This window comes from Periplaneta americana, chromosome 4 (genome assembly GCF_040183065.1).
Source record: "Periplaneta americana isolate PAMFEO1 chromosome 4, P.americana_PAMFEO1_priV1, whole genome shotgun sequence".
In the NCBI taxonomy this organism is placed as follows: domain Eukaryota; kingdom Metazoa; phylum Arthropoda; class Insecta; order Blattodea; family Blattidae; genus Periplaneta; species Periplaneta americana.
The window spans coordinates 25023223-25050558 of record NC_091120.1 but is presented as its reverse complement, the minus strand read 5'-3'; the positions used below and the strand labels follow the sequence as shown (position 1 = coordinate 25050558).

The following is a 27336-nucleotide window of genomic DNA, read 5'->3' as shown; positions in this document are numbered from 1 at the left end:
CAAAATACAGTACAGTATTAACAATGAGTGTTTTTACTCACGAACTGAGTTATCCATGCGAACGTATTCATTATGCATTGTATATTATACTGTCTACAACACATTAGCGTACAATATAGAGAATGAAGTTAAATTGAAAAATAATCATAATATTCATACTTAAACACATTTTTGAAAACACATTTTTGAAAATGGTGGCCGTTCATTTCCATACAGGCTTCAGTTCTTTCGTGCATATTATCGCACTATAAATTATTGTACTTAATTCTAGTTACCAGTTTCGTCCTTCATACTAGTAACTCATGTTGAAATAATTCTGTATCTACTCTATAAAAGAGTACTTTACGTACTGTAAATTCAATCTTCACTTCTGCCTGATCCAAAAATGATAAAATTACTCAGATATGCTATCTGCTGTCCGTCCAAGTGGTTTTGCCGCAGGGTCGTAGAAAGGGCGGAAATCACGTGACAGTAAATACTTAACGAGGCCCTTTTTTCAATTCCTAACACAAACTAATGTTTTCAGAAAAGAGCTAAGACAGCCCAGCCACTAGCCTTTACAGAGGTGCGAGCAGAAGCGGGTGGGGGGAAACCGGGATGCGACGTAGGCAAACGGACGACAGTACCTGTGCGAAAATATTATTCAATATTGAAAACTCTTTCGTCACTGGAAAACGCAAACATATTTCTGGAACGTACTATACTCACTAACTCAGTACTATTTACTATGATCGTAAGGCGACTTAGACTGCATACGCGGCCTTGGTTCTGTGTAGAGAACGGTTGGAATTTGAAGTAAAAATAAAATAATGTCCCTGTAGAAAGAAAGGTGAAGTACTGTATTTCTTTGCTCTCATTCAACTACAACATTGTGCCATCGTTGCGGATCAGGGAGCCAGGTTGGCCATGGCAGGAATGAGTCTGCAGTACATGTCGATGCCACGGAGGAAGACGTTTTCGTTGAGGAACTCGTCATGGTCGTGCAGACGTATGGGTGTGTTGCACATCGGGGCGAAGCCCAGGGTAGGAATTCCAACCTGAATGCAAGAACATGCCGCATTGGAAGGAGTTCCAACAGTGTAACATTGTAAAACAAGCCGGGATCCAGGCTAATTGCAGGTTTAATATGTATTACTGCAAGTCGAAGAAATGTGTTTAAACGTCTTTTCATGCATACTAAAGTTGTAGGTAAATGTTAAGTATCATTCTTCAGAATCTCTTATAAGCTACAGGGAAAAAATCAGGCTTTCAGGGCAGAACGTCGAAAATTTTTGATCCAACCGAAATCTCGTCCATAACTCGACTCGTCCAGAGGGACAATTCGTCCTATGCAGAATGACTCAAGAGGATTTACCGCCACTTACGGAGCTTATTTCCGAAGATATTCTGAGCAAAAAAGTCATATAATCCTAATCTCAATATTTTCAGAGTTACGCTAATTTGAAGTCGTTAGTAAAATATATATTTTCCTTTATGAGAGAGAGATCCTTGAGAGATTCATGTACTGCACTTACCGTTCTCAGAAACCGACTGTCTCCAGAAGCTGGGCATATGACAGGACGAATATTCAAATCCCTGCAAAGTGAAAATTAAACCTTTAACATATACCGTACTAAGTACGTCGCCCGGGGTACTCTAATGACAAGTGAGCCTAACAAGTAACACGGCTCAAGCCTAGATAAGGTTAATAGGATTTAAAGTGAAACAAATCCATTCCTTGTCCTCTTTGTAAAGGAAACTAGGCGTGTCCTCTTTTACGAACGAATGTTTATTTAGGCCAACATATTACGAAAATGAACACGTACACTTGTGGAAAAAATATAATAATAATAATAATAATAATAATAATAATAATAATAATAATAATAATAAATAATAATATATTTATTTATTTATTTATTTATTTATTTAATCTGGCAGAGCTAAGGCCAGTAGGCCTTCTCTTCCGCCCAGCCAGACTCTAATTCTAATTGAATACAATTGCTTACATAGTCATTACATTAATATCTAGACCATAAGACAACATGAAAGTAAATAATGAAAGTTGGAAAGTAATGTTAGTGTGACAATAATAAACATTGGTAAGAAATAGTTATAATAATAATAATAATAATAATAATAATAATAATAATAATAATAATAATAATAATAATAATAATAATAATATATAGGCCTATGACAGAGAGAGTAAGACCAACGGAGTAAAGAAAGAAAACTGAGATACCGGAATTATTATTTACATCAGCGCAATTAACATAATAATAATAATAATAATAATAATAATAATAATAATAATAATAATAATAATAATAATAATATATAGGCCTATGACAGAGAGAGTAAGACCAACGGAGTAAAGAAAGAAAACTGAGATACCGGAATTATTATTTACATCAGCGCAATTAACATAATAATAATAATAATAATAATAATAATAATAATAATAATAATAATAATAATAATAATAATAATAATAATAATATATAGGCCTATGACAGAGAGAGTAAGACAAACGGAGTAAAGAAAGAAAACTGAGATACCGGAATTATTATTTACATCAACGCCATTAACATAAATATAATAATAATAATAATAATAATAATAATAATAATAATAATAATACATAGGCCTATGACAGAGAGAGTAAGACCAACGGAGTAAAGAAAGAAAACTGAGATACCGGAATTATTATTTACATCAGCGCAATTAACATAATAATAATAATAATAATAATAATAATAATAATAATAATAATAATAATAATATATAGGCCTATGACAGAGAGAGTAAGACCAACGGAGTAAAGAAAGAAAACTGAGATACCGGAATTATTATTTACATCAGCGCAATTAACATAATAATAATAATAATAATAATAATAATAATAATAATAATAATAATAATAATAATAATATATAGGCCTATGACAGAGAGAGTAAGACCAACGGAGTAAAGAAAGAAAACTGAGATACCGGAATTATTATTTACATCAGCGCAATTAACATAATAATAATAATAATAATAATAATAATAATAATAATAATATATAGGCCTATGACAGAGAGAGTAAGACCAACGGAGTAAAGAAAGAAAACTGAGATACCGGAATTATTATTTACATCAGCGCCATTAACATAATAATAATAATAATAATAATAATAATAATAATAATAATATGTTAAAAATAGAATGCAAGATAATAAGTAGCAATGAAGATATGAGAAAGAGCTGAGGAAAATTCAAGAGTAAAAACACGATGAAACTGGGTCCAATGGCACCGGAATTATTATTTATTTCTGTTCTCTTACCATGGAAAGTATGGAACAAAATTAGGCCTGACATAATTGAAAATATTACGAGGCAACAAATGTATGCAGGAAAAAACAAAAATAGTCTCAACTAAAGTAATAAACAAACAATTAAAAGTAAATATATGACTATCAAGGTACGAATGTTTCTGAAAATATTAAACGAAGAAGCCGAAAGCTTCAGCAAAGGGATGCTCAGACATACATCCAAGCTAAATATTTCCGACCATGTCTACAAGCTAACGATCTCTGATTTTATCTTACTTACTTACTGGCTTTTAAGAAATCTGGAGGTTCGTTGCAGCTCTCACATAAGCCCGCCATTGGTCCCTATCCTGTGCAAGATTAATCCAGTCTCTATCATCATATCCCACCTCCCTCAAATCCATTTTAATATTATCCTCCCATCTACGTCTCGGCCTCCCTAAAGGTCTTTTTTCCTCCGGTCTCCCAACTAATACTCTATATGCATTTCTGGATTCGCCCATACGTGCTACATGTCCTGCCCATCTCAAGTGTCTGGATTTTATGTTCCTAATTACGTCAGGTGAAGAATACAATGCGTGCAGCTCTGCGTTGTGTAACTTTCTCCATTCTTCTGTAACTTCATCGCTCTTAGCCCCAAATATTTTCCTAAGAACCTTATTCTCAAACACCCTTAATCTCTGTTCCTCTCTCAAAGTGAGAGTCCACGTTTCACAACCATACAGAAGAACCGGTAATATAACTGTTTTATAAATTCTAACTTTCAGATTTTTTGACAGAAGACTAGATGACAAAAGCTTCTCAACGGAATAATAACACGCATTTCCCATATTTATTCTGCGTTTAATTTCCTCCCGAGTGTCATTTATATTTTGTTACTCTTGCTCCAAGATATTTGAATTTTTCCACCTCTTCGAAGGATAAATCTCCAATTTTTATATTTCCATTTCGTACAGTATTCTGGTCACGAGACATAATCATATACTTTCAAACCTGTCGCTTTACTTCCTTCAAGTAAAATTTCCGTGTTTTCCCTAATTGTTTGTGGATTTTCTCCTAATATATTCACGTCATCCGCATAGACAAGAAGCTGATGTAACCCGTTCAGTTCCAAACCCTGTCTGTTATCCTGAACTTTCCTAATGGCATATTCCTCCGATTTTATGTACATGCTAAAAATCTCAAATTTCATCAGCAAATGGAGGATCTCAGATTATGTCAGCACGTTGGCATTCATCTGAATGCTATCTCAGATTTCATCTGCATACCAAATATTGCTGATTTCATCTGCCTACTAACCGGCAAAAACGGAATCGAAATATGCAATGCAAAACGGAAATTGCCTTGGCTAACGTAAATAAAAGTATACAGAATCGGATGGGAAAACAGTACACAAAATTATTTTATTCCTCGTCGTATGAAATGTAGAGGGAAAGGAATGTAGCTTGGTGTTAACTGTCAGCTATCAGCTACACGTGCTGTTGGTGTAAAAGATGTAGCCTATTTTGTGAGTAGTTTTGGGATATAACGACATTATAAAATGAAAATTATCATTATTGGTTTAGCATCTCCATCTACAACACAGGATTCTTCATGCTCTTCAAATCCTACAGCTTCATTAGGTCTATTTGCTTCAAAGTATCGTCACAGTCTACTATATACTGTCACGAAACTCAATATGTAGGAAATATGCATCCATAGATAGTTGCTAACCACTAGGATCGCTACTATCGCCTCATCACAGACAATGAGAAATATTACCGGCACAGTCTATTGTTCCTAGTACCCTCAACAACTCAAACTTCGTGACTGTATATACTAGACTGTGGTATCACATTAAGTACCGTACCAGAGTTCAATATAATTTCAGTACAAACGCGAGCAACTAAATAAATTGTCTGCAGAAACTTACATGGCGTCGCACTCCTTTTTGAAGGTCATCCACCACCGGTTATGCTCGTCCAATACCGTCGGTTTGACGAAAGTATGCTTCTGTGAAAACGTGTAGTATGTCTCCGGTCCGGCCTCCTTGCACCACGCCTGCAGCGTTTCCTCCATCTTGTCGTGGTCATCAGTCACGGCCACACGGATATCGAACGTGACATGAAAAATCTCTGGCACTTCATCACTGGTAACATCCCCTCCCTGCAAACCATGATCATTATGTGTCATGGATATTATATAGTTTTATTCTCTAACTAGCAGTACCCGTGCGCTCCGCTGCACCCGTCAGAAATAAATATAAAGTAATTACATAATTAAAATAGGACGTTTGATCCACGGAACATTCGTGTTTGATAGAAGGATAAATCGTTTAATATGTTACTTAATTTAAATTGCATCCAAATAATTAAGATGAGATCATTTTGATCCAGAGACACTCATTTGGTGCAATGACAAGTCCTTTAACATGTTTCTTAATTTTTATTACATGCAACTATAGCTTAATGAAGATTGACATCAATTAGATTTAATGTGTATATTTTATTTTACTTGTTATAGGTTTCCATTGAATTATAGCAATAACTTAATTTTAACCCTTGTTTTCTACGTACTCAGTAAATGGCGCTTGACCCACTATGGTTCTGAACCCTTCAAATAACTTAAATTATATTATATAATATTACATATATAATATTACATATATTATATTATATTATATTATATTATATTATATTATATTATATTATATTATATTATATTATATTATATTATATCATATCAGAAGTTACTGTAATAACATTATAGCATTATGTCCATCTAGAGAAACTACACTTTCCAATGGTGAAATAATAATTAATTATATAAATCTGTTAATTTAGCTACCGATATTACTTCATACAAACACAGAAACATTCTCTGTAGGCTATCTTTCATAGCTTTCGATTGTTGCTGTCCAAGGCCCCTTATAGACGAAGTAATTTGTTTTTTAATTCATTACACGGCCTTAGATGGCAGTTATTTTAATTTTAAAACTCATTTATCTCATTAAATACCAGTCCTATCAAAATTTTTCAAGAAATAAAACTTATCGTAAATTATTTTTAAAGAAACCTTTGTTATGTAACATTTTTCACAAAAATCAATAATAAGCGAGATATTTCGATTTATTTAATTCAGGCCCCCTTATAACCCCCCTTTTAAATAATGTATTTTGAATGCCATATAGCCTAAAATCTAAGTTACAACGAACTTAATTTATATTCCAATTTTCATCGAAATCTGTTCAGCTATTATCGCGTGAAAAGGTAACAAACATACAGACAGACAGACATACAAACAAAAATTTCAAAAAAGGGATTTTCGGTTTCAGGGTTGTTAATTATATATGTTATGACCAATTATTTTTGGAAAATCGAAAATTACCAGAAAAAATTCGGCTACAGATTTATTATTAGTATAGATTACAGCATGTTCCACTACAATGCTACTAACACAATATGTCCTATTTACACCATATAGTCCACATCTGTGGAGTAACGGTTAGCGCGTCTGGCCGCGAAACCAGGTGGCCTGGATTCGGTTCCCGGTCGGGGCAAGTTACCTGGTTGAGGTTTTTCCGGGGTTTTCCCTCAACCCAAAATGAGCAAATGTTGGGTAACTTTAGGTGCTGGATCCCGGACTCATTTCACCGGCATTATCACCTTCATCTCATTCAGACGCTAAATAACCTGAGATGTTGATACAGCGTCGTAAAATAACCTACTAAAATAAAAAAAATACACCATATACAGAGTGTTAAAGAAAGCATTCAATATTTTGGGAGGTGGTAGTATTAATCAAAATAAGAAGGAAAAGGTCCAATATACATGCCTCCTGAATGTATGGGAAGGTCTATCACAGGAGATGCTCAATGTGATTTCCATTAATGAAAAAAGAGCAATAGTTTGTGGATTTCCTCCTAACATATTCACGTCAAAATGTTCGAAAAAGTTACGGATTATGAACGGTAATCTCACTAGAGGTTTTGATTTATCTAGAGAAAATCAAAACTCGAGTGGGATTTAATGGACTATTACACGATTACAAGAAAGTATATGAAGATTAGAAGAAATAAAGTACTCTAATACAATAAAATATTAATTGACTTACTGAAATTCTATTTCCCTAATGTTAGCTTCACCCAAACGTTTGAACGGAGCCGCCATTTTCAGTTGACTGTCTATGTTGTAAAGAAATGACGATCGCAAAGCATGTTTTATAGTACTGTAAAAGAATCTACAGTTTTCTTTTAATTTATTTATTGGTCGACCAGCAAACTTGCTATACAGACCACTGTTAAATTATGGAATATCTCATACAGAATATCATGTTGAGGTTGGTTGTAAAGGCTCCTCTAATTAAATTTATTTTTAAATTAATTAATTAATCAATCAATTTTGTGAACTATGAGAATAAAAATATAATGATGATGATGATGTTCTGTGTTAAATTTATGAAGAGTCGTCAGTATAGCTAAGAAAGATGTCCTGAGGTAGTTTCCTTTTAAGTCTAGATGGCTGACAAGATCTTGCTCCAATGTTATATGTCACAGCTCCAGGAACGCCAGGAAGTTTGTTGAAGAAAGATTTTGACATTGAATGGATGTACTAATCTACAGTTTAAAATGTTGGCAAACAAAGAAACAAATGTTAGTGAGGTGATAAAAACAGAAGAAAGTATATAAAGATTAGAAGAAATAAAATACTCTAATACAATAAAATAGATATTAATTGACTTACTAAAATTCTATTTCACTAATGTTACCTTCACCAAAATGTTTGAACGGAACGGCCATTTCCAGTCTACTATCTATGCGGGAAACAAATTTCGATCGCAAAGCATGTTTTATAGTACCGTAAAGAATTTTCAGTTTGAAATGTTGGCAAACTAAGAAACAAATGCTAGAGTAGTGATAAAAACAAACAAATGCTAGGGAAGCGATAAAATTGTGTGCGATAAGCAGCCATGATATGTTGAAAGTTGTCCTTTCGTACCGTTTTATTGGTCAAAAGTAGTAGGATGTAGTAAAAGTGTAATCTATACTAATAATAAATCTGTAGCCGAAATTTTTCTGGTAATTTTCAATTTTCCAAAAATAATTGGTCCTAACATATATAATTAACCACCCTGAAACCGAAAATCGCTTTTTTGAAATTTTTGTTTGTCTGTCTGTCTGTCTGTATGTTTGTTACCTTTTCACGCGATAATGGCTGAACGGATTTCGATGAAAATTGGAATATAAATTAAGTTCGTCGTAACTTAGATTATAGGCTATATGGCATTCAAAATACGTTATTTAAAAGGGGGGTTATAAGGGGGCCTGAATTAAATAAATCGAAATATCTCGCTTATTATTGATTTTTATGAAAATTTTTACATAATAAAAATTGCTTTAAAAATCATTGCCGATAAGTTTTATTCTTTGAAAAATTTTGATAGGACTAATATGTAATGAGATAAATGAGTTTTAAAATTAAAATAACTGCAATCTAAGGCCGTGTAATGAATTAAAAAACAAATGACTTCGTCTATAAGGGGCCTTGGACAGCAACAATCGAAAGCTATGAAAGATAGCCTACAGATAATGTTTCTGCGTTTCTATGAAGTAATATCAGAAGCTTAATTAACCGATTTGTATAATTAATTATTAATTCACCATTGGAAAGTGTAGTTTCTCTAGATGGACATAATGCTATAATGTTATCACAGTAACTCCTGAGTGAATCGAGGACAGGTAAGATTAAAATAGATTCTTATGCACAGAAAACTTGATAGGCTATTCTGTATATTCGTTTCCTGTATTTCCTAAACTAATTTTTATGACCAAATGAGTGGTCTCTGGATCAAAATGATCGTATTTTAATTTTCTAATTAAATTTAAATTAAGTAACATAATAAACGATCTATCCTTCTATCAAACACGAATGTTCCCTGGATCAAATGTCCTATTTTAATTATAATTACTTTATATTTATTTCTAACGGGTGCAGCGGAGCGCACGGGTACGGCTAGTAGTCAAAATAAAATGATACAATCACGTTAAAAGGATAACTTTTTTTATTTTAGTAGGTTATTTTACGACGCTTTATCAACAGCTTAGGTTATTCAGCGTCTGAATGAGATGAAGGTGATAATGCCGGTGAAATGAGTCCGGGGTCCAACACCGAAAGTTACCCAGAATTTGCTCATATTGGGTTGAGGGGAAACCCCGGAAAAAACCTCAACCAGGTAACTTGCCCCGACCGGGAATCGAACCCGGACCACCTGGTTTCACGGCCAGACGCCCTAGCCTCTAAAAGGACAACATCTGATCTCCTACTACTACAATCATTTTATTTACAACAGTTGGAAGATGGAATATTGGACGATCAAGGAAAAGATAGACAGATCAATTCTACAAATCTCTGATTCAGAACGGGTTAAAGCCCAATCCTTGGGAAATTCAAGAATACTACAATGTTTAAGCTTACCATAATCATTGTTAAATTGATTGTAGTAACATCTCCCGTTGTGAGCGTGTGATCAGAATCCAGTAGATCTTTCTGAGTCTGTCGGAACTCCATTGCTCTATCCACGATGATCCGTACTTTCTCTGCAGCTGTTTCTTCAAGAATATTCTCTGCAGATCCTCCAGTCCCATTGACGTGAAATGTTAGTTCTGTAAACATAATAATATTCTAGCTAAATTATATACAAAGAGAACTCTTGCGTTACCGTCGTCATCCTCATCATCTCTTCCGAGTCCAAGTTCGTTTGCTTGTTTGTTTGTCGATCTCTCTCTGCCAAGCTATAAAGGTTTTCAACCAAAACACGCAAATATTCATGTTATATGAATGTGTCCAGTAGTAGGCTTACTACTTTTCATATTTGGCAAATAGCACTATTCTTAGGAATAATTCAGACTGTTGTGATTAGCTTCAACGTGAAATATTTTTTTATGTTCGAGTATGTAGTTAATGAAATGTTGCGAAAATTTCAGCATCTGAATTCAGTTGCTTAGAAACGACAATAAGTTACATTACATTATTCTGACGTCATTGCTTAGTAACCGTTTCGACGCGAATCAGAGTCACGTGATTATCTTGATCTAGTCATGGCCATCTTTAAGAAGCATGGTGGTAGTCGTAGAACATCCGACGAAATGTTTGCAAATGTTCAAGCAGCGTATGAGCGAAGCCCGCGGAAGTCATTAAGAAGAGCTTCGCGGGAACTTCAAGTTCATTCATTCATTCATTCATTCATTCATTCATTCATTCATTCATTCATTCATTCATTCATTCATTCATTCATTTTATTCCATAGATCTTACATGAGCAATGAAGCTTTAAGATGTGGAATAAGTCAAAATTTTACAATATTACAATTACAATTTTTACAAATTTTTATAGTTTTACAATTTAGTAATTTTGTACAATTTTTACAATTTTGTGCAATTTTTTACAATATTTTGGCGATATGTAGTGAGATGAGGTGAGGTCCGAGGATTCGCCAAAATATTACCCGGCATTTGCCTTTTGGTTGGGGAAAACCTCAGAAAAACCCAACCAGGTAATCAAATCAAAGGGGTTGATGCCGAGGACTCGCCATAGACTCGCCATAGACCATCCGGCTTCAGTCCCAAAATCAACATTGCAACGAATTGTCCACAAACGTCTCAGACTGTACGCATAAGTGCAGTTAATGCAACGTCTGGAGCCGGATGACAAACCCAAACGAGTGGAATTCGCCAATACGACGCTAGACCGTCTCGGCGCTGATCCTCATTTTATGTCCAAGATTTTCTTCTCGGACGAAGCCACGTTTCATGTGTCAGGTAATAATGTGCGGATCTGGGGATCGCAGAATCCTTACACTACTGGGTGTTCAGTTCAAAATGTGTCATGGCTCGCTGTATGTCGTCATGTGGCTATCCGATGAGCCTAGAGAATTCAATCTTCCTACACTTCCGCAAAGGCGTATTACCTAAATGCGAGAGAAGTTGCCTAGCAAGTACGGCGTTCATTCTGAAGATTACTTTCCGATACGTACGGTAACGCCAATAGTGGCAAGAATGTGAACTGTTTGGAAACACGTACTGAAGTGAGTTTTTTTTTCTTACTGTCGGGATATGGGGGAGAGGGTTAAGACGATTACTTACGTGTTTGTTGACACTAACTTGGACGGTCAACATGGACACGGAGCATTTTGATTTGTGTTGTGGAATGTTGCCGTACGCAATCGATGATAACAAATACCCTGCGTACGACTTGCCCGCGCAAAACACAGTTCGAAAGAGGTTATGGTAGCACACAGACTTTACAGACCGCCATCTGTTGCTACGACATTCAAGTTATACCGTACACGTTCTCAAGTTCAGATTGAACGCCTTGATTAATAGACAACTTTTCTGACATAAAAGCTGAAACTCGCTTCAAATCGCTGACTCACAACAGTGACGTCATGACACACTTTGAAATGAATACCCAGTATACAAGAGCACATTCGTGACAGTCCCAAGTTAAATGTTTGCGGTTTGTCATAGCAGCAGGTCATTGGACCGTTTTTCTTCGCCGAGAAAACTGTGTGTGGTACCACATATCCTGACATGCTGGAGCAGTTCTTCTTTCCACAAATTGCAGACTAACATCCTTTTCCAGCAAGATGGCACTCCTCCACACTGGTTCAATGATTTTCGTACGACTTTAGACAACGTGTTCCCTGGCCGTTGGATTGGTAGGGAAGGACCGATCGCTTGGCCCCTGAGATCTCAGGATTTAACACCACTCGATTTCTTTCTCTGGGGCTACGTCAACGATAAAGTGTACGCCACCCCAGTCAGAGATCTTCGTGATCTTCGGGAGCGCATCATAGAGGCTATTGAGAGCATTCCAGAAGATATGCTCCAACGTGCTTGGCAAGAAATCGTTCATCGTCTCGATATCGTCACAGTCACAGCTGGAGCTCACTTAGAGATGTGGTGATGTGCATATCGAAACTTGTTGAGTTTTCCTTTCATATAAACGTTACTGTAGGTTTCTATATTCAACCGTTTACCAGTCACATACAATTGAAATTAGGTACATTCGAGCGGTCCACCCTGTATTATTAATAAATAATACAGTAATATTAATAAATAAACAGTAGACTATATCTTTTTTAGTGGTATTCGGGTTTCTGAGTTCGTATTAATCATTTCGTGGGGTCAAACAAAATAAATGTTCAGGTTAACTCTCAAGAATCATAAATTGTTTAGTCAAGCCAATAAATTTCATGTTACCAGACAAAATTCATTTAAATAACAGATCATCATAAGTTAAGTAAATAAATAATATGTATTATTATTTAGTACTATTACGCAAGAGCATTTACGATCATAACACTGTCACATGAATAACGTCAAGTGAAAACATTTTCCTCAAGACTGACAATTGACTTAATTGTTATTCTGGTAGCGGTACGATGTATAAATCAACATGGAGTAATTTACGATGGTTACGACGTGAAGAAGTAAATTGTGTACATCACTTTAAATGAATTCACATGACATGATTTATTTCATACATCTTGATTACACAACTTTTAACACTATATCACTTCGGAATATACAGTATATACATATTCATGCTTTCACGTGTTAATTAACTAGGTTATCTTGTTGACTAGTTTCAGCCTGTGGGCTATCATCAGAACTGGGTGGTCTTCGCGCCTTCTAATTGCGTTTCCTGTGGGAGTGTGTTTGCGTAGTGTAATCTGTAGTCAAAAAGTGTGTGTGTTCTGAAATTAAGTTGTGCGTTGAGGATTTGATGCGGGTGTGTTTTTATGTCCCTGTATATTTCGTATTGTTCTAGTGTGTTTTGTTTCTGGTTTTTCGTTTGGAGATGTAGAATTTCCATGTCTGTGTTTATGTTCTATATGGGACAGACAGGCAGATCATTTCAAACACGTTACAAAGAACACATCACAGCCATAACCAAATCACAAAACACTTCCACATATGCAGAACACATCACAAACGCCAACCACACCTATAGCAACATAAACACAGGCATGGAAATTCTACATTTCGAACCGAAAAACCAGAAACTAAACATACTAGAACAATAGAAATATACAATCATTCAAAAACACACCCGCATTAAATCCTTAACACGTAACTCAATTTCAGAACACAAACACTTTTTTACTACATATTACACTACACAAACACACTCCCACAGGAAACGCAATCAGAAGGCGCGAAGACCTGCCAGTTCTGATGATAGCCCAAGGACTGAAACTAGTTAACAAGGTGTAAAAACTTTTAAAACCACTTTTTCTGGATTCACGTGGGGGTATACGTTATGGAGAGTAAAGCAATCTTACATTATGAGTGAGTTTGGTGTTCCTAATTATATATTTACAATTTGGGTGATTTTCCCTAAGGAAGGAGGAAGTTTTATAACATATTAATACCAATACTCACGCCAGATAGCACGTTCCCCATACACAACCTGGATGAGATTGTCAGGATGTGGGAGACCCTCATCGAAAGCAAATCCGACATTCAGATCTCGGAATTCTTGAGTATGGACATATTTTCTTATTCCAGCGTCGCTTTCAATTTCCTCGTCTGAAATAAATATGAAAATAAAATTTCGTAACTAACTCAGCAGAAAAAATGTCACAAATTATACTTGCATATTACATACACGTAGAATGTATAAAAATTACAGATTTATGTCAAAAAATATGTGATCTTGAGTGCTGTAAATGACACTAGAACACTATGTATATACTGTACACATGTCGTCGTATATCTTGAGGGCTGGGTGACGTCACTGGGCGTTAGAACCAGTGTATGAACGGGTGCTCGTACGGAGTATTACAGTTAATGCAGCAGAACTTTCTTGACAAAGTCACGTAGCCAAATTATTGTTGTGTCGTAGCTAGGGAGGCCGAGACTTAGATGGGAAGATAATATTAAAATGGATTTGAGGGAGGTGGGATATGATGATAGAGAATGGATTTATCTTGCTCAGGATAGGGACCAATGGCGGGCTTATGTGAGGGCGGCAATGAACTTCCGGATTCCTTAAAAGCCAGCAAGAGGGCTTATTGGCTCATTCTAAGCCCTCTTGAAAGCCAGTACGTAAGCAAGTTTATTAAACCGTGTCGGACTGTAAAGAAAACAACTATCGCAATGTCCATATTTTATATGTTGTACAATATTATAGTATTGTGAAATTTAATGTGTATACTTTATTTTACTTGCTATATGCTTCCATTGAATTATGATAATAACTTTAAATCCCAAACATTCTTAAAGTAACAACCACGAACAGCACAAACATTTCACGCAATAATTAATTATAGGGATTCGGTGAATCCTCTGTTATTTCTTTTTCGTTTCTGATCTACATATTTGTCTGTTAATTGGAGAAACTTTAATTAATTTCAATAAAACCATCCAAATACTCCTGGATGTTGTGTAACATTGTACTTTTATCATGTTTAGCAGAATTATATATAAATCAACAGATACAGAACTCTTTTTCTCTCCTCAGAAATCGCATTTCATTTGCATCCCATATGTCAGTCGCTCCTCAGAATTAACCGGATTGCTTTTCTGTTTCGAAGGTCTTTGAAGGGAACGTCACATGACACTGTCAGCAACACTCGGATTTATGCCACTTTAATCCAGGAAGAACTCTTGCACTGATCACAAGTGTAACACTTGTCCCACTTCACCCTGAAGTCTCAACATATCATATGTCAAGTCTCATAGATTAGTTACTATCTTTCTCCATAGGAGAAATAAACTGCATTTACATTTTCAACCAGAGAAATCACTATGGTCAAACAGAGCTTGATCATATAGTTCACCTTTCACTAAACGTCCTCCAAAGTACCTTTCATTTAAAGCATCCCGCGCACTTTCTGCCTCACTCATTTGTGAGAATTCAACAAAAATTTTTACGACGACTTCGGCATCGTCATCACCTTCAGACTGCTTTTCGTTATAAATTATTACCCTCTCTACTATACCATACTTGCTACAGTCATCTTGGATCTCTTCCTGGAGTGTCTCGTCCACATCTTTGGGTTCAACCATATTTCGAAGAATTACAACTCGACTCTCGACTTTGCAATTTTTATTTTCCTACCAATTTTTTTCTATTGTTCTATTTAGAGAATGGTGTAATTCGGGCGGTGGACCATTTTAAATACTTGGGATCAGTACTACATCAACCTGGTACATGTGAGAGAGATGTTGAAAAGCGTATATCTCAGGCCCGCTCTGCTATAAAGCAGTTAAATGAAGTCCTTTGGAGTCGGAACATAACACATAAGACAAAGCTGATGATTTTAAATGTGATAGTAGAAAGTATTCTGACATTATGGTGCCGAGGACTGGACATTGAATGAAAGACAAAAAAAAAATACTATTAAAGCAGTGGAAATGGATGGTTTACGACGTATCTTGCTGGTGTCTCGTCTACAGAAGGTTAGGAATGACATTATTATGGAAGAGTTGAACCTACAAGAAAATATAATCGACCGTATGGAACGAAGACAACTACAATGGTTTGGACACGTACAACGGATGTCAGACGAGAGGTGGCCCAAGACAGTATTGAATTGGTCTCCACCTGGAAGAAGAAAAAGAGGACGGACTAGATATATGTGGAGGGGAAGAATTATAGAAGCAATGAGAGCTAGAGGTCTGGAAGATGGATCCTGGAATAACAGAGAATAATGGAAAAAGGGAGTCCAAGGCAACCGCTTATAAAGTGGAGAAGCCTTTAAAAATAAAAGTAAGTTCTATTAAAATTATAGCATATCGCCTATTAACCTGTTGTATCCTAAAGGATACTTTGTGAATTTAAGGGTTAAATTGACTGAACGTATTGGGAATTAAATCAATAGATTTCCGAAAAAACGATAATATGAAATGTTTCATATAAAACAATTATCTCGGAAGAAGACTCATTAGCTATCGTACTTCCTGGATCATGCTGATTAACCTGTCCCCCATGTTTTTTCAACTTTACATAACACAGCAGCTGGTTGTTGAAAATGAAATCATAAATATACACACCGGGTGCAAAACTAACATGGACGGTCCTCAGTAGGCGGACTCCCGCAGTTTTCAACCTCCGGATGGCCTCCATGTATTGCATGCCAACACCTTTCGTATCCTGTGCACCTCTTGCGTAGATGTTTCCTTGTTCGTCCTTTTCTGCTCCAAACGGTGGGCGAGTCCAATATTTCTGTGGAATAGACATGCACTTATTTATCTTCAATTCCCATTAATGAAACTCATTATTTGAGGGGTTTGGGAGTAAAACATGGTAAGTGACGTTTCAGTGTTTTGAAGTTATTAGGTAGGTAAACATTTATACATGCAACAGTTTGTATAGTTACCAGGAAAGTAAAATCTATATACTTCTGCCATCTGTTGAGACGTTGGAAAACTAACTACTGCATTAGATGCAGAATGTAAGATACCATATTATACGCTACACATCTTATTTCTGGCCAAAATATCAGTTATCATGTTTTACGCCCGAACCTCTCATTTTATTCAATATAAATAACTAAAGACATGTTTATGTGTATCGTCTAAACAATAATTCATCATGCAATGTAAATTGAAATTTATTTTTCTGTAGGTTTCCAAATTTTTGAGGGGGAAATTGCTTCAATAATATTATTGCCTTAGAAATATGGACGCTTCGTAATATGGTTTTTTCCGTAAGGGAGTAGTAAAGATTAACACTTTCAATTTTTCAATTCAAATTTATTTATTTAATACACAAGGTTTACACTACATTAGGCTTTCCAGTCCGAAAGAGCTGATGCTCGTGCTCGGGCGCAGTTCAGTCTATTTATATAAAATTGAAGAATGTTAATTCAGTACAATAATATTAATATATAGTAAAATACAGACCATGTAATGACATATACACATATAGAAAATACAAAGTACACGTGGATTAGATTACAATTTTAAACTCATATAGCTTAAGGAAAGACAAAACAATTAATTAATCTAATTTGTCTCTTAAATCTATGTGTGTTCAGTGTACTTAGATCAGGCTAAGCTCTAATTTATGCATTATGGGTCCAAAATTTCTGCTGTGTTTTAATCCAGCAGTTGTATGGCATTTGGAGGTGTTTAGAAAGAAACTGTAGTTTTGTCTCGTATGGTATTCATGAGGATCAAGTTTAAATTTATTGTGATTTTTACGGAAGTAAATCAGAAATGTTTGTTTATAAATTTGTTCTAGATTTGTTACACCAAATTCCTGAAAAATTAATTTCTTTGGGTAATCAAAAGGTTTATATAGACAAATTTTTTATAATTCTTTTTTGGAGCAAATTTAAAGGATGGAGAATATTTAAAACTACTTCCCATGCTTGCAAGTTTGGCTTTTATAAACCCGACCTCCGAAACTCTAGGAAGCCCCAAGCCCGGCCTTCGAAACTCCGAGGAGCTCCAAGTTCGACAACCGAAAATCAAAGAAACATCCTCCAAAACTTTGAGAAATCCAACCTCCAAAACTTCTAGAAAAATAGTCTCAAAAACTGAAGGAAACCCAACTTTCAAAATTTCAAGAAATCCAATTTATTTTAAATCTTCAGAAATTAACTATCATCACAAACTACAAGGTTTGAGCCTTATGGCCCGTTCCCTTCCCTTAAAATTGCTGCGTTCATCGTAATCTCGGACGACCGACATTTCTTCTTCCTCGTGGGTGGTATTGAAATGCTCTCTTTGGAAAATAGTTATCCTCCATTCTATCTAGATGCTCCATCTATCTATTTGACTATCTTCGATACGTTGTAGTATGCCCTAGATCTGAAGTTCACTTCTTCTGTGTTCTAATAATGAAGACCCGGACGCTGACATCAAAAATATCATCTCCAAGGCAACTAGACGTTATTTTGTTCCTTTTATAAGCGTACATGTCTCTTCTCAATGTAATAAAATTGGTAGTGCAATAATTGATTTGTACAGCTTTATTTGTGTTTCTTTCAACATTTTATTACACAGATTTCTCTTTAAGGTTCCAAAAGTCCATTGATATTTGTGGAATTTTTCTTCCACATCCATACTCTTCTGGTAAGCAATCTTGTATCCTAGATACTTAAAACTGCTCACTTGTTTAATATTCTTTTAATCAATAACAATTTTTATCTTTTATATTGGGTTCCAATAAATGCCACTGTTTTTGTCTTAATATCTGATATTTTAAAATTATATTCCGCGGTTACTTTTTTGTAATTTGTGAGCAGCTATTTGAAAGTGATTCTCTGAATTTGACAACACGCCTTCGTCATCCACAAATAGAAGGAATTTTATGTTCATACCACTAACCTTAAAATCATATTTTAAAACATTCAGTCATTTTCCAATGCCATTGTTGAGATAAATATTAAATAAAGTAGGTAACAATGGGCACTCTTGTTTCACTCCTCTGTTTAGAAATTAATTAGGCTTACATAATATTCCGCGGTTGCTTTTTTGTAATTTGTGAGCAGCCATTTGAAAGTGATTCTCTGAATTTGACAACACGTCTTCGTCATCCACAAATAGAAGGAACTTTATGTTCATACCAATAACCTTAAAATCATATTTTAAAACATTGTCATTTTCCAATGCCATTGTTGAGATAAATATTAAATAAAGTAGGTAACAATGGGCACTCTTGTTTCACTCCTCTATTTAGAAATTAATTAGGCTTACATAATTTTGTAGTAATGCCGAAAAAATTGCAAAATTTCATTCTTGTTAGAAAAAAACGAAAATGCGTTTCCTGTCCTACAGGATTCTGCGAAAGCACATACAGCCCCCTCTTCTATGAACGAACTTTATAGATTATTATAAGCGATATAGTATTTTTTATATTCTTTCTACTCAGTAGTGAGGATATATATTATTGATGGTCTCTCATTTCAGATGTACTTACTTCGTACACGGGGACAACATCCGTATGAGAGTTTAGTAAGATGGAAGGCAGGGAAGGATCTTCGCCAATCCAGCTGAATATGACGATGTGTTTGCCAGGCACCAACTCCTCCACCTTCATTGTCAACCCTATTTCTTCTCCCAGTCGTTTCAAGAAGGCTGTGGAGTCATCTAAAGCATAGACACATTACTAGTACAACGGCTTTAGGGATGTTGGTGTTATGATGTACGAAAGTTTTGAAAGATTTGAATGAAATCAGATTATCATAGATTTTGTCCTAATGATCGTAGCTTTTTAAAATTTTTTGTGCTAAATAGGGGAACGTTTGGCAAATAAATTTACCTACAATGCTATGTACTTTTGTAACCTGAAATTAATTTTTAAAGTTCGAGGATATTTTTAGATTATTATTACATCACTTTATATTGGTACATCACTTCTGATTGAGGTTCTGGCTGATGTGTACGTCTATTATCAGGTAGTACATCATACTTGACGATATGTGTCAGAGGCGCTGGGAGCAATAACAACTTAAGTTGAAAATCCATATTTTGAGAACAAAATATCGAAGTTTTAGAACAATATAGAAACTTTATTATATTCGTATAATTCGTTTTGTATAATATTTTAGACTGTATAAATTATTTCAATCCAATATCAGTTATAAATTAAACACAATCCATTTTTAAATATTTGTAAATAATATATGGAAAACTTAAGTCGTTACTGCATAGAAAGTCTAAAGGCCCATTCACAATGAAAATTAAACATAACCGTAACATAAACACAGAAGTTTGCGCCCAGGCTACCAAATGGGATCATTCACAATGATTCAGATAGGCTAAGCATTGACATAAATAATACCGTAAGACGTTAACATGAAAGTTTGCAAACTCCAAACTCTCATGCTTATGCTTACGTGATTTGCAAACAGAACACAATCGTGGAGCGCTGAAGTATACGACAGAATATGAGGAAATGGCGCCGTTGTTACGTTTCTATGGTTCCCAAATTTGTTTGCTGTTATGTTTATGTTCCCATCGTGAATGATCTTGATTTTACCGTAATGTTTACATTCTTAAGTTAACGCTTACGTTATTTTTAATTTTCATTGTGAATGAGCCTTAAGACTTCTTAAATTAGAGTACCTAGTCATTAAAACCAGAAGGAAAGTGTTATTTCACTAACATATACGAACGTTATTGAATGAATAATAAGAAGTAAAGTACATTAAGTTTTCAGCTTATCAAAATAATACAAAATAAGAAATATTTAGCCGATAAATCCTCACTTTTTATGGAAATTTACTGTAGAATCAAAATAACATTTGTTTTAAATTTATAATCAGGAAAACGGAAGATATATTAAGAAAATTAATTCTGAAACTATTCTACAGATGAAAACTCCTTTACTATAGTATCAAATATACTTATTCGCGTTCCCTGGTTCACAATCGAAAATATTTTGAAGAGAATGCATTTTCTGGTTTCAAGAATTTCAATAATGGAATATAATTTTCCTTCGACAATTTTAAGCCAGGACGAGAGGGATTTTTTACATTGCGTGCTGAAAAACTGAACTGCTGGAAAACGGTACTGTAAGTACAGTAGTGGCAAAAAAACCGGACCGAGCCTTGTAGCTGATTTCAGAGCCTTGTTCACTCCAGAGCACGATAGGCTGGTAACTAAGACTTTCATGGTTCGAATCCTGCCTGGGAAGGAAACTTTTTTTGTTCCTTATTCAAATTTACTCCCAATGCTTTTGGAATGCAGCGATATTTTACTACTTAATTAACTTATTATTCCCAGAACATGAATTTTGTCCTCGAATAGATGATCTTACGAAGCAGAAACATTTATAGGCCTATAAGAAGTTTGTCTATTTTAAGAAAATAATTTCGAAGTTTTTTTATTTATCTGAAAATATACAGATTGAAATACCACTTTTTAGCCATCGATATGCAATATTATTTTAATATCGTGTATATAGGCCTATTATACAAAATATCGCATGCCTGAATCTCATACAGGTAATATTATGATGAATCAAAATATATAAACTACTCGTCAATACACAAAATGTACGTAAGATGGCTGTCTAACGGAGGAATAAATATTATTATAGGAGGGAAATCAGATCTCTAAAGGCCGATTGTATAAACCATTTAATCTTAGATCAGAGGTTAAATTGATCCTCGTTCTAGCTGAACTTGGAATATTGTGTTGTATAAAGTCTAATCTGAGATTAATTTGTCTTAAACTAAAGTCAACTTTGACTGAAGAAATTTCTCCGATTAAGTTAGATGATCCAAGTTCAGTTATTTATTTTCTGTTTGAAGTATACGAATGGCAGATTGTGCAAAAAGAATAACCATTGTCATTAATATATATGGTAGACACATTTATATATCAATTTCTTGCCTTAATATACAAACATTCTTATATTTTATAAGACTTTATCGTGTTCAGCAGTATCAAATAACATAACCTATAATAACAACCATTAATTATTCATGGGTATGATAGGTACATTCATAAATTTTCAATTAACTATATTATTAAATGAAAATTGTCGTTTTATAAAGCTTTATTATGTTTAGCCGTATCAAACACCATAACATAACAATTTGGAGAACAGTCAATCTTCTTCTTATTGTCCGCCATTATTTACAATGCAAAACAAACCAGTGTCTCCAACAGAGTGTGCGGAAAGTCGCCAAAAAGTAGTTGGAAAGTCGCTAGATTTCTTATTATCAACAAAGAAAGATTAAATTTTGTCACTATGAGGTGCTAAAAAGATCGCTAAATCCCTATTTAAGCAATATAAAAGTTAAAAGAAATTGTGGTCGAAAAAGAGTTAAAGTCGTTAAATTGGCTATACTGAACAAACCTGTACAACATGGCCCGCGCATCACATACTTCACCTGTTTGTGCGATGTTGCCAAGTCCTTTTCACGTGAACTTAGATTGCATTTGAACCTAGGTAATTTGATCGCAGAAAAGTTTTATACAATAGAAGAAGTGTCTGAACTCGGTTCACTTTCCGATCTTCGATCAAAATTGATCTTTAGTCAGGGAGTTTTATACAATTGGGCGTAAGTAAGTGAATCCTTTAACGGACCAGTAACACTAAAGATGTTTCTTGCAACACGTCTTTCGAATTTATTGGTCCTTTAGCGGCTAATGAAGGAATAAATGCGCCATTAGAATTTTTAATCTCTGCGCAAGTAATCTTTTGGTTTATGTCCCTTGAATTTCACTCGACTATTTACATTTGCGCCCATGATCAATCATGTAACACAATAATGCGGCTGAGCAAGCAATCTGATACTGTAGGATGCCCTAAGTGAAATTAAAAATGTCAGACCTTTCTAGAACGGTGAAATTAATTACAAAAAATGATTGATCGTTAGTATGATCAATGTACAATACTTATGCTGCACGATGGGTCAGGATGTCTGGGAAGATGTACATCAGTTACATGCTTCACTTAATTCTTATTGCTATTGATTTTCTCCTCAAGCTTTATAATGGTTTAAAATGGGACTTTTACGGAGGTTTGAAATGGTGGGAATGTCATGTTGAGATTAAAATTATAGACTATAGTCCAAGCATGTCCATGTAATGAGTTGTGATGCAAACCTGAGGTGCAGTAGCAAATTCTCTCAATTCTTTCAATCGGTTATTTATAGAGCCCGGAAAAGTTGAGAATGACACTGAGTGTAGATGAAAAGAAGTGCCGGTGAGCAGTGTTGCCATACCTACTGATTAAGAGGAGATTTCCTGTTTTTCCATTGAATCTACTGCTCTACTTCTTTTTTTTGTCAAAAGTCCGAATTTCTCCTTCGTTTTTGGCATGCAGCAGTCACCTGGTTCTATGCCCGGATTTTAAATTTATTACACATTACATTATGTCACCATGTCTTACTTTTGCATCCTATACACAAGTCAAAAAATGTTTTCATTTGTCTCCCTAACGAGCTAGAAGCACAGTCTACTATATACAGTCGCGAAGCTCAATATGTAGTAAAAATGCAAACATGGGTAGTTGCCCACCACTAGGATCGCTACTATCGCCTCATCATCGCAGATCTCTCTCCTAGCAGACGACAAAATATGTTATACTTTCGTTGTCGTGTTCTTTTCGAAAAATTAACACCTTCCTTCCATTATTGAAATATTAAATGCATAAAGTTATTTTATTATTTTAATGAAGTATATTAATTTCCACCATAAACTCGAAGATACCTGCAAGAAATAAGTTAATATAATTTTTGTTTGTGCAAAACGAACTAAAATTTACTATAATAGCTTCACTCATTCAAGATTATAGCGATAATTAACTATGAAACCAATAAATATTAATTTGCATTTCCCTTTACAACAATAATAATGGAAATATGAATTAATGGAGTAACTTACGTGTACCGGTACTTGTAGTGTAGGCTTACGTAATTAACAAAGTGGGATGAGGTTAAGCAATAATAATCACGCCAGAATTGGAAATAAAACATGATCAATAAATTTTATTGTAACAGACTTTTTCTACTTCTCTAGTAAAGCAACAAATAAAAATAACAACAAAATTAACAGCTTTAATTAAAAACATATCCTTTGAAAAAAAAAGTAGGCCTAAGCAATGATAATCCCACCAGAATTGAAAATAAAACGTGATCAATAAATTTCATTAAAACGAACTTCATTTTTCTACGTCTTTAGTAAAATAACACATAAAAATAGTAACAAAATTAATAGCTACAATTAAAAATATATCCTCTGAAAAAAAAAGTAGACCTAACCTTTATTTCTCTGGAAATTTAGCAGCCTAAGTGACAGAACTTTAACCAGTATCTAATGTCCTTTCGGTTAGACTGAAACATTTCATTGTGAAATTTAAGGATATAATGTATTCTAATAGTCACAAAGAACTTCAAAATTAACAGTTTTGTTTCTGCACAGCATTCTTGTGAAAACCCAGGAACCTTTCTGAATCTTTCGGAAACAGGAAAAAGGATAACTCTGGCCTCTTTCTCTTACTGTTGCTACAATTTATAGCACTACAAACGTCTCCTCCTTGTCCCACATTATTATTCGAATTATTATATTTTAGCCATTAACATTTTCATTACAACCAATAACGAACATTTCACAAGCATCAATGTGAAATACGCAACGAGCTAGCACTCGATAGAAATACGACACAGTCCAAAGTCGACCATGGACAGTCTATTGTTTCTAGTTGCTAACCGCTTGGAGCGCTTTATCATGAGATTTGCAAAAAAACACCTCAAGCTTCGCGACTGTATATAGTAGACTGTGCTAGAAGTAAGAATATTCTTCTAGCTCGTTGTGTCTCCCTACTCAAAACGCGTCTCCACAAAGATGCTTAAAGGAGCAAGAACACGTGAAACTGAGAGAGTAAAGTTTAGGTAATGTATTTTTGTGTTACATATCGTGCACAGTGATCTTTTAAATGAGTGAAAGTGTCCCAGCAAGAAAGAAGTGTAAATACTCCTTCCCAGAATTATAAATCATAGTCGGAAAATTATGAATAGTTTAAAGGGTAATTATGCAAAAACAGGAAAAGGGATCATTTTTCATCTGTTATAATCACAGCTAATGCAGTACTGTCTTTAATGTCATCTTTAAAATAAATCTCGTTCTATCGAAAATCGTTTGTCAATATACGAAAAACTCCTGATCAATACATTTTAATGCGAAACATTGTCAATGAGACATTACTGTGTAAAAACAAAATTGCGTGACTTATTTACATACGCTGAGTAAAGATGACAATAGTAATATTTAGCAAAATTGTTCCATTTCATTGGTTAGGTATGTGGTATATAGTAATACAACAGTATCATCTTTCTTACAGTATACACTGTTTTGTAATTAATATTATAATACGAAGAGAAAATTCATGTTTAATTAATCTACTGTAATGTCCTGTTTTTTTCGATGGTTTTCTCCTGATTTTCGTGAGTAGGTCGTGGCAACACTGCCGGTGAGGAGAGTTTTAAGCTTAGTTCACAAGAGTCCAATATGTAATAATAGACAACAGAGTCGGAAGGACTGAGCAATGGATTTTGTAAACCGTGCGTTAATTTGTAAATGTAGTTAAGAGGATTGGAGACCTATATCGGTACCGAAGGGAAAATACTGAATGACATCTCAAAGAAGTGGGGGCATGGCTTTTATATTTATAAACTACAGCGAGGAACAATATTAACTTTTAGCACCTAAAATTCCGTGCCCTAGTTATTTAACAACGCAGTATGAACTACTAGTTATCTAATAACAACGAAATTGGTGATAAGATGATATTTGACGAGATGAGGCCGAAAATTCACCATGGCATTACCTGGCATTCGCCTTACAGTTGGGGAAAGCCTCTAGAAAAAAAAACAAATAACGGGAATCGACACACTCCCGAACGTAGCTCCCGAACTTAGCTCCCGTAGTAGGCAAACGCGCTTCCGCCTGAGCTAAGAGCATATTATTATTATTATTATTATTATTATTATTATTATTATTATTATTATTATTATTATTATTAGGGAGGCCGAGACGTAGATGGGAAGATAATATTAAAATGGATTTGAGGGAGGTGGGATATGATGATAGAGACTGGATTAATCTTGCTCAGGATAGGGACCAATGGCGGGCTTATGTGAGGGCGGCAATGAACCTCCGGGTTCCTTAAAAGCCAGTGAGTAAGTATTATTATTATGTTGTACTGAAGTACATATGATACTTTCCGTATAAGAATTCTGCATTACCATATGATGAAGGATGGATAGAACAGTGAAAATCGCAGAATTCTTGCACCAACCCTCACAGTGGCACAGTGTCCAACGCACTATGTACAGAGGTGCACTCATTACGAGTGACTAAGTGGCCGGGATCCGACGGGATGAGAGCAGTTTTGAAACACCAAGTGATTACTTACGCATATCACATTATTATGTACCGAAGTACATATATCTTCGGGTTGGGGACAACTCGTCACAAGAAATTGGTCACAGAGACAATTTGTCATATAATTAAAATTCGTAACAGTGTACAACTAGCAACATGTTAATATTGGTCACAGGGACAATTCGGTACTATTGGCCTCAAGAAAATATATATAAATTTGTATGTTGTATTTAAATATTACAGTCATTGTGTACATATTCATTTGGAACTATGGCTGATGAAATCCGTTTTACAAAATCTGAAAGAGGCCACGACAAACTTAGAAGTAAGCAAGTAACCTGATCCAGAACATGAAGGTAAGGTGGGGATTTCTGGAGAACCAGTGTTTGCCATTATTCAAAATGAGTTGGAACGTATTACAAGTGAAGCTAATATGAAACTGCCAAAGAAAGCATCAGCTGTTAAAAGAACTCCGTGCCGAGCAAGGCAGGAGCACATATCTCCTGAACCAAGAACCATTGACGAGCTAAACTTTATAGCAGAAGTCGTATTAAGACGAATTGTCTAGCTGTGACGAATTGTACCCATGACAAATTGAACGTGACGAATTGTCCCTGTTACCAATTTTCTGTGACGAATTGTTAGGAACCGATTCTGCTACACAGTACATGAGGACAGGCCACCAAAGGGAAAACTGAAAGTTAGAACTTAAACTGAGGGGATTCGATCCGGCAGCGGAACTGGAATCTGGTATGGCTTAGTGGATAAAGCGTCAGCACGTAGAGCTGAAAACCCGGTGTCGGAAATAATTTTTCTCTGTTCTATCCATCCTTCATCATAAGAACATATTGTTGGATATGCTGTTAGTAACTTCTACTTACCATAATTGACATCAGGATGCACTGTAGGAATTCGAAGATATTCTTGAAAGATTTTCACCGCCTTACCGTCCAGCTCGTGAGGTTTTCGCTGGGCCTGATTCATGACGAGCCTTCTGACAGGATACAAACTGGAAACTCGCAAGTGTTTACAATGAAGAATGCTTTTAACATTTATTTTATAGGTTTAGTAGGACTACCTACTATTTTCGCTTCTTTCAAACTGCAGACAGAAACAGCTGTGTAATTTATTTACCGAGACTTCCTGGTATTTATCTTTTGTCAAGATTATCTACATAGTCTATCATATAACATATTTGCGGAAAACAAA

At 35.0% G+C, this 27336-nt stretch overlaps 1 protein-coding gene across 1 annotated transcript; it reads right to left on the bottom strand.

Moving 5' to 3' along the window:
* Positions 1-187: 187 nt before the first annotated feature.
* Positions 188-27218, bottom strand: LOC138697619 (aminoacylase-1-like). The gene is made up of 8 exons (XM_069823019.1): positions 27009-27218; positions 19208-19377; positions 16333-16504; positions 13717-13863; positions 9746-9933; positions 5206-5438; positions 1515-1575; positions 188-1037 (listed from the first exon to the last, which is right to left on the bottom strand). Exons 1-8 carry the CDS (start codon positions 27109-27111, stop codon positions 888-890), a joined length of 1224 nt encoding a protein of 407 aa, XP_069679120.1. The 5' UTR covers positions 27112-27218; the 3' UTR covers positions 188-887.
* Between the last annotated feature and the right edge of the window lie 118 nt (positions 27219-27336).

Excerpts from the sequence above, each read along its gene's own strand:
- LOC138697619 (XM_069823019.1), bottom strand. The coding sequence starts at position 27,111 with ATGAATCAGGCCCAGCGAAAACCTCACGAGCTGGACGGTAAGGCGGTG. Across the intron at positions 16,505-19,207 it reads ATGTTGTCCCCGTGTACGAA|AAATATTGGACTCGCCCACC; the intron begins GTAAGTACATCT and ends TCTATTCCACAG. Across the intron at positions 5,439-9,745 it reads TCAATTTAACAATGATTATG|GGAGGGGATGTTACCAGTGA; the intron begins GTAAGCTTAAAC and ends CATGGTTTGCAG.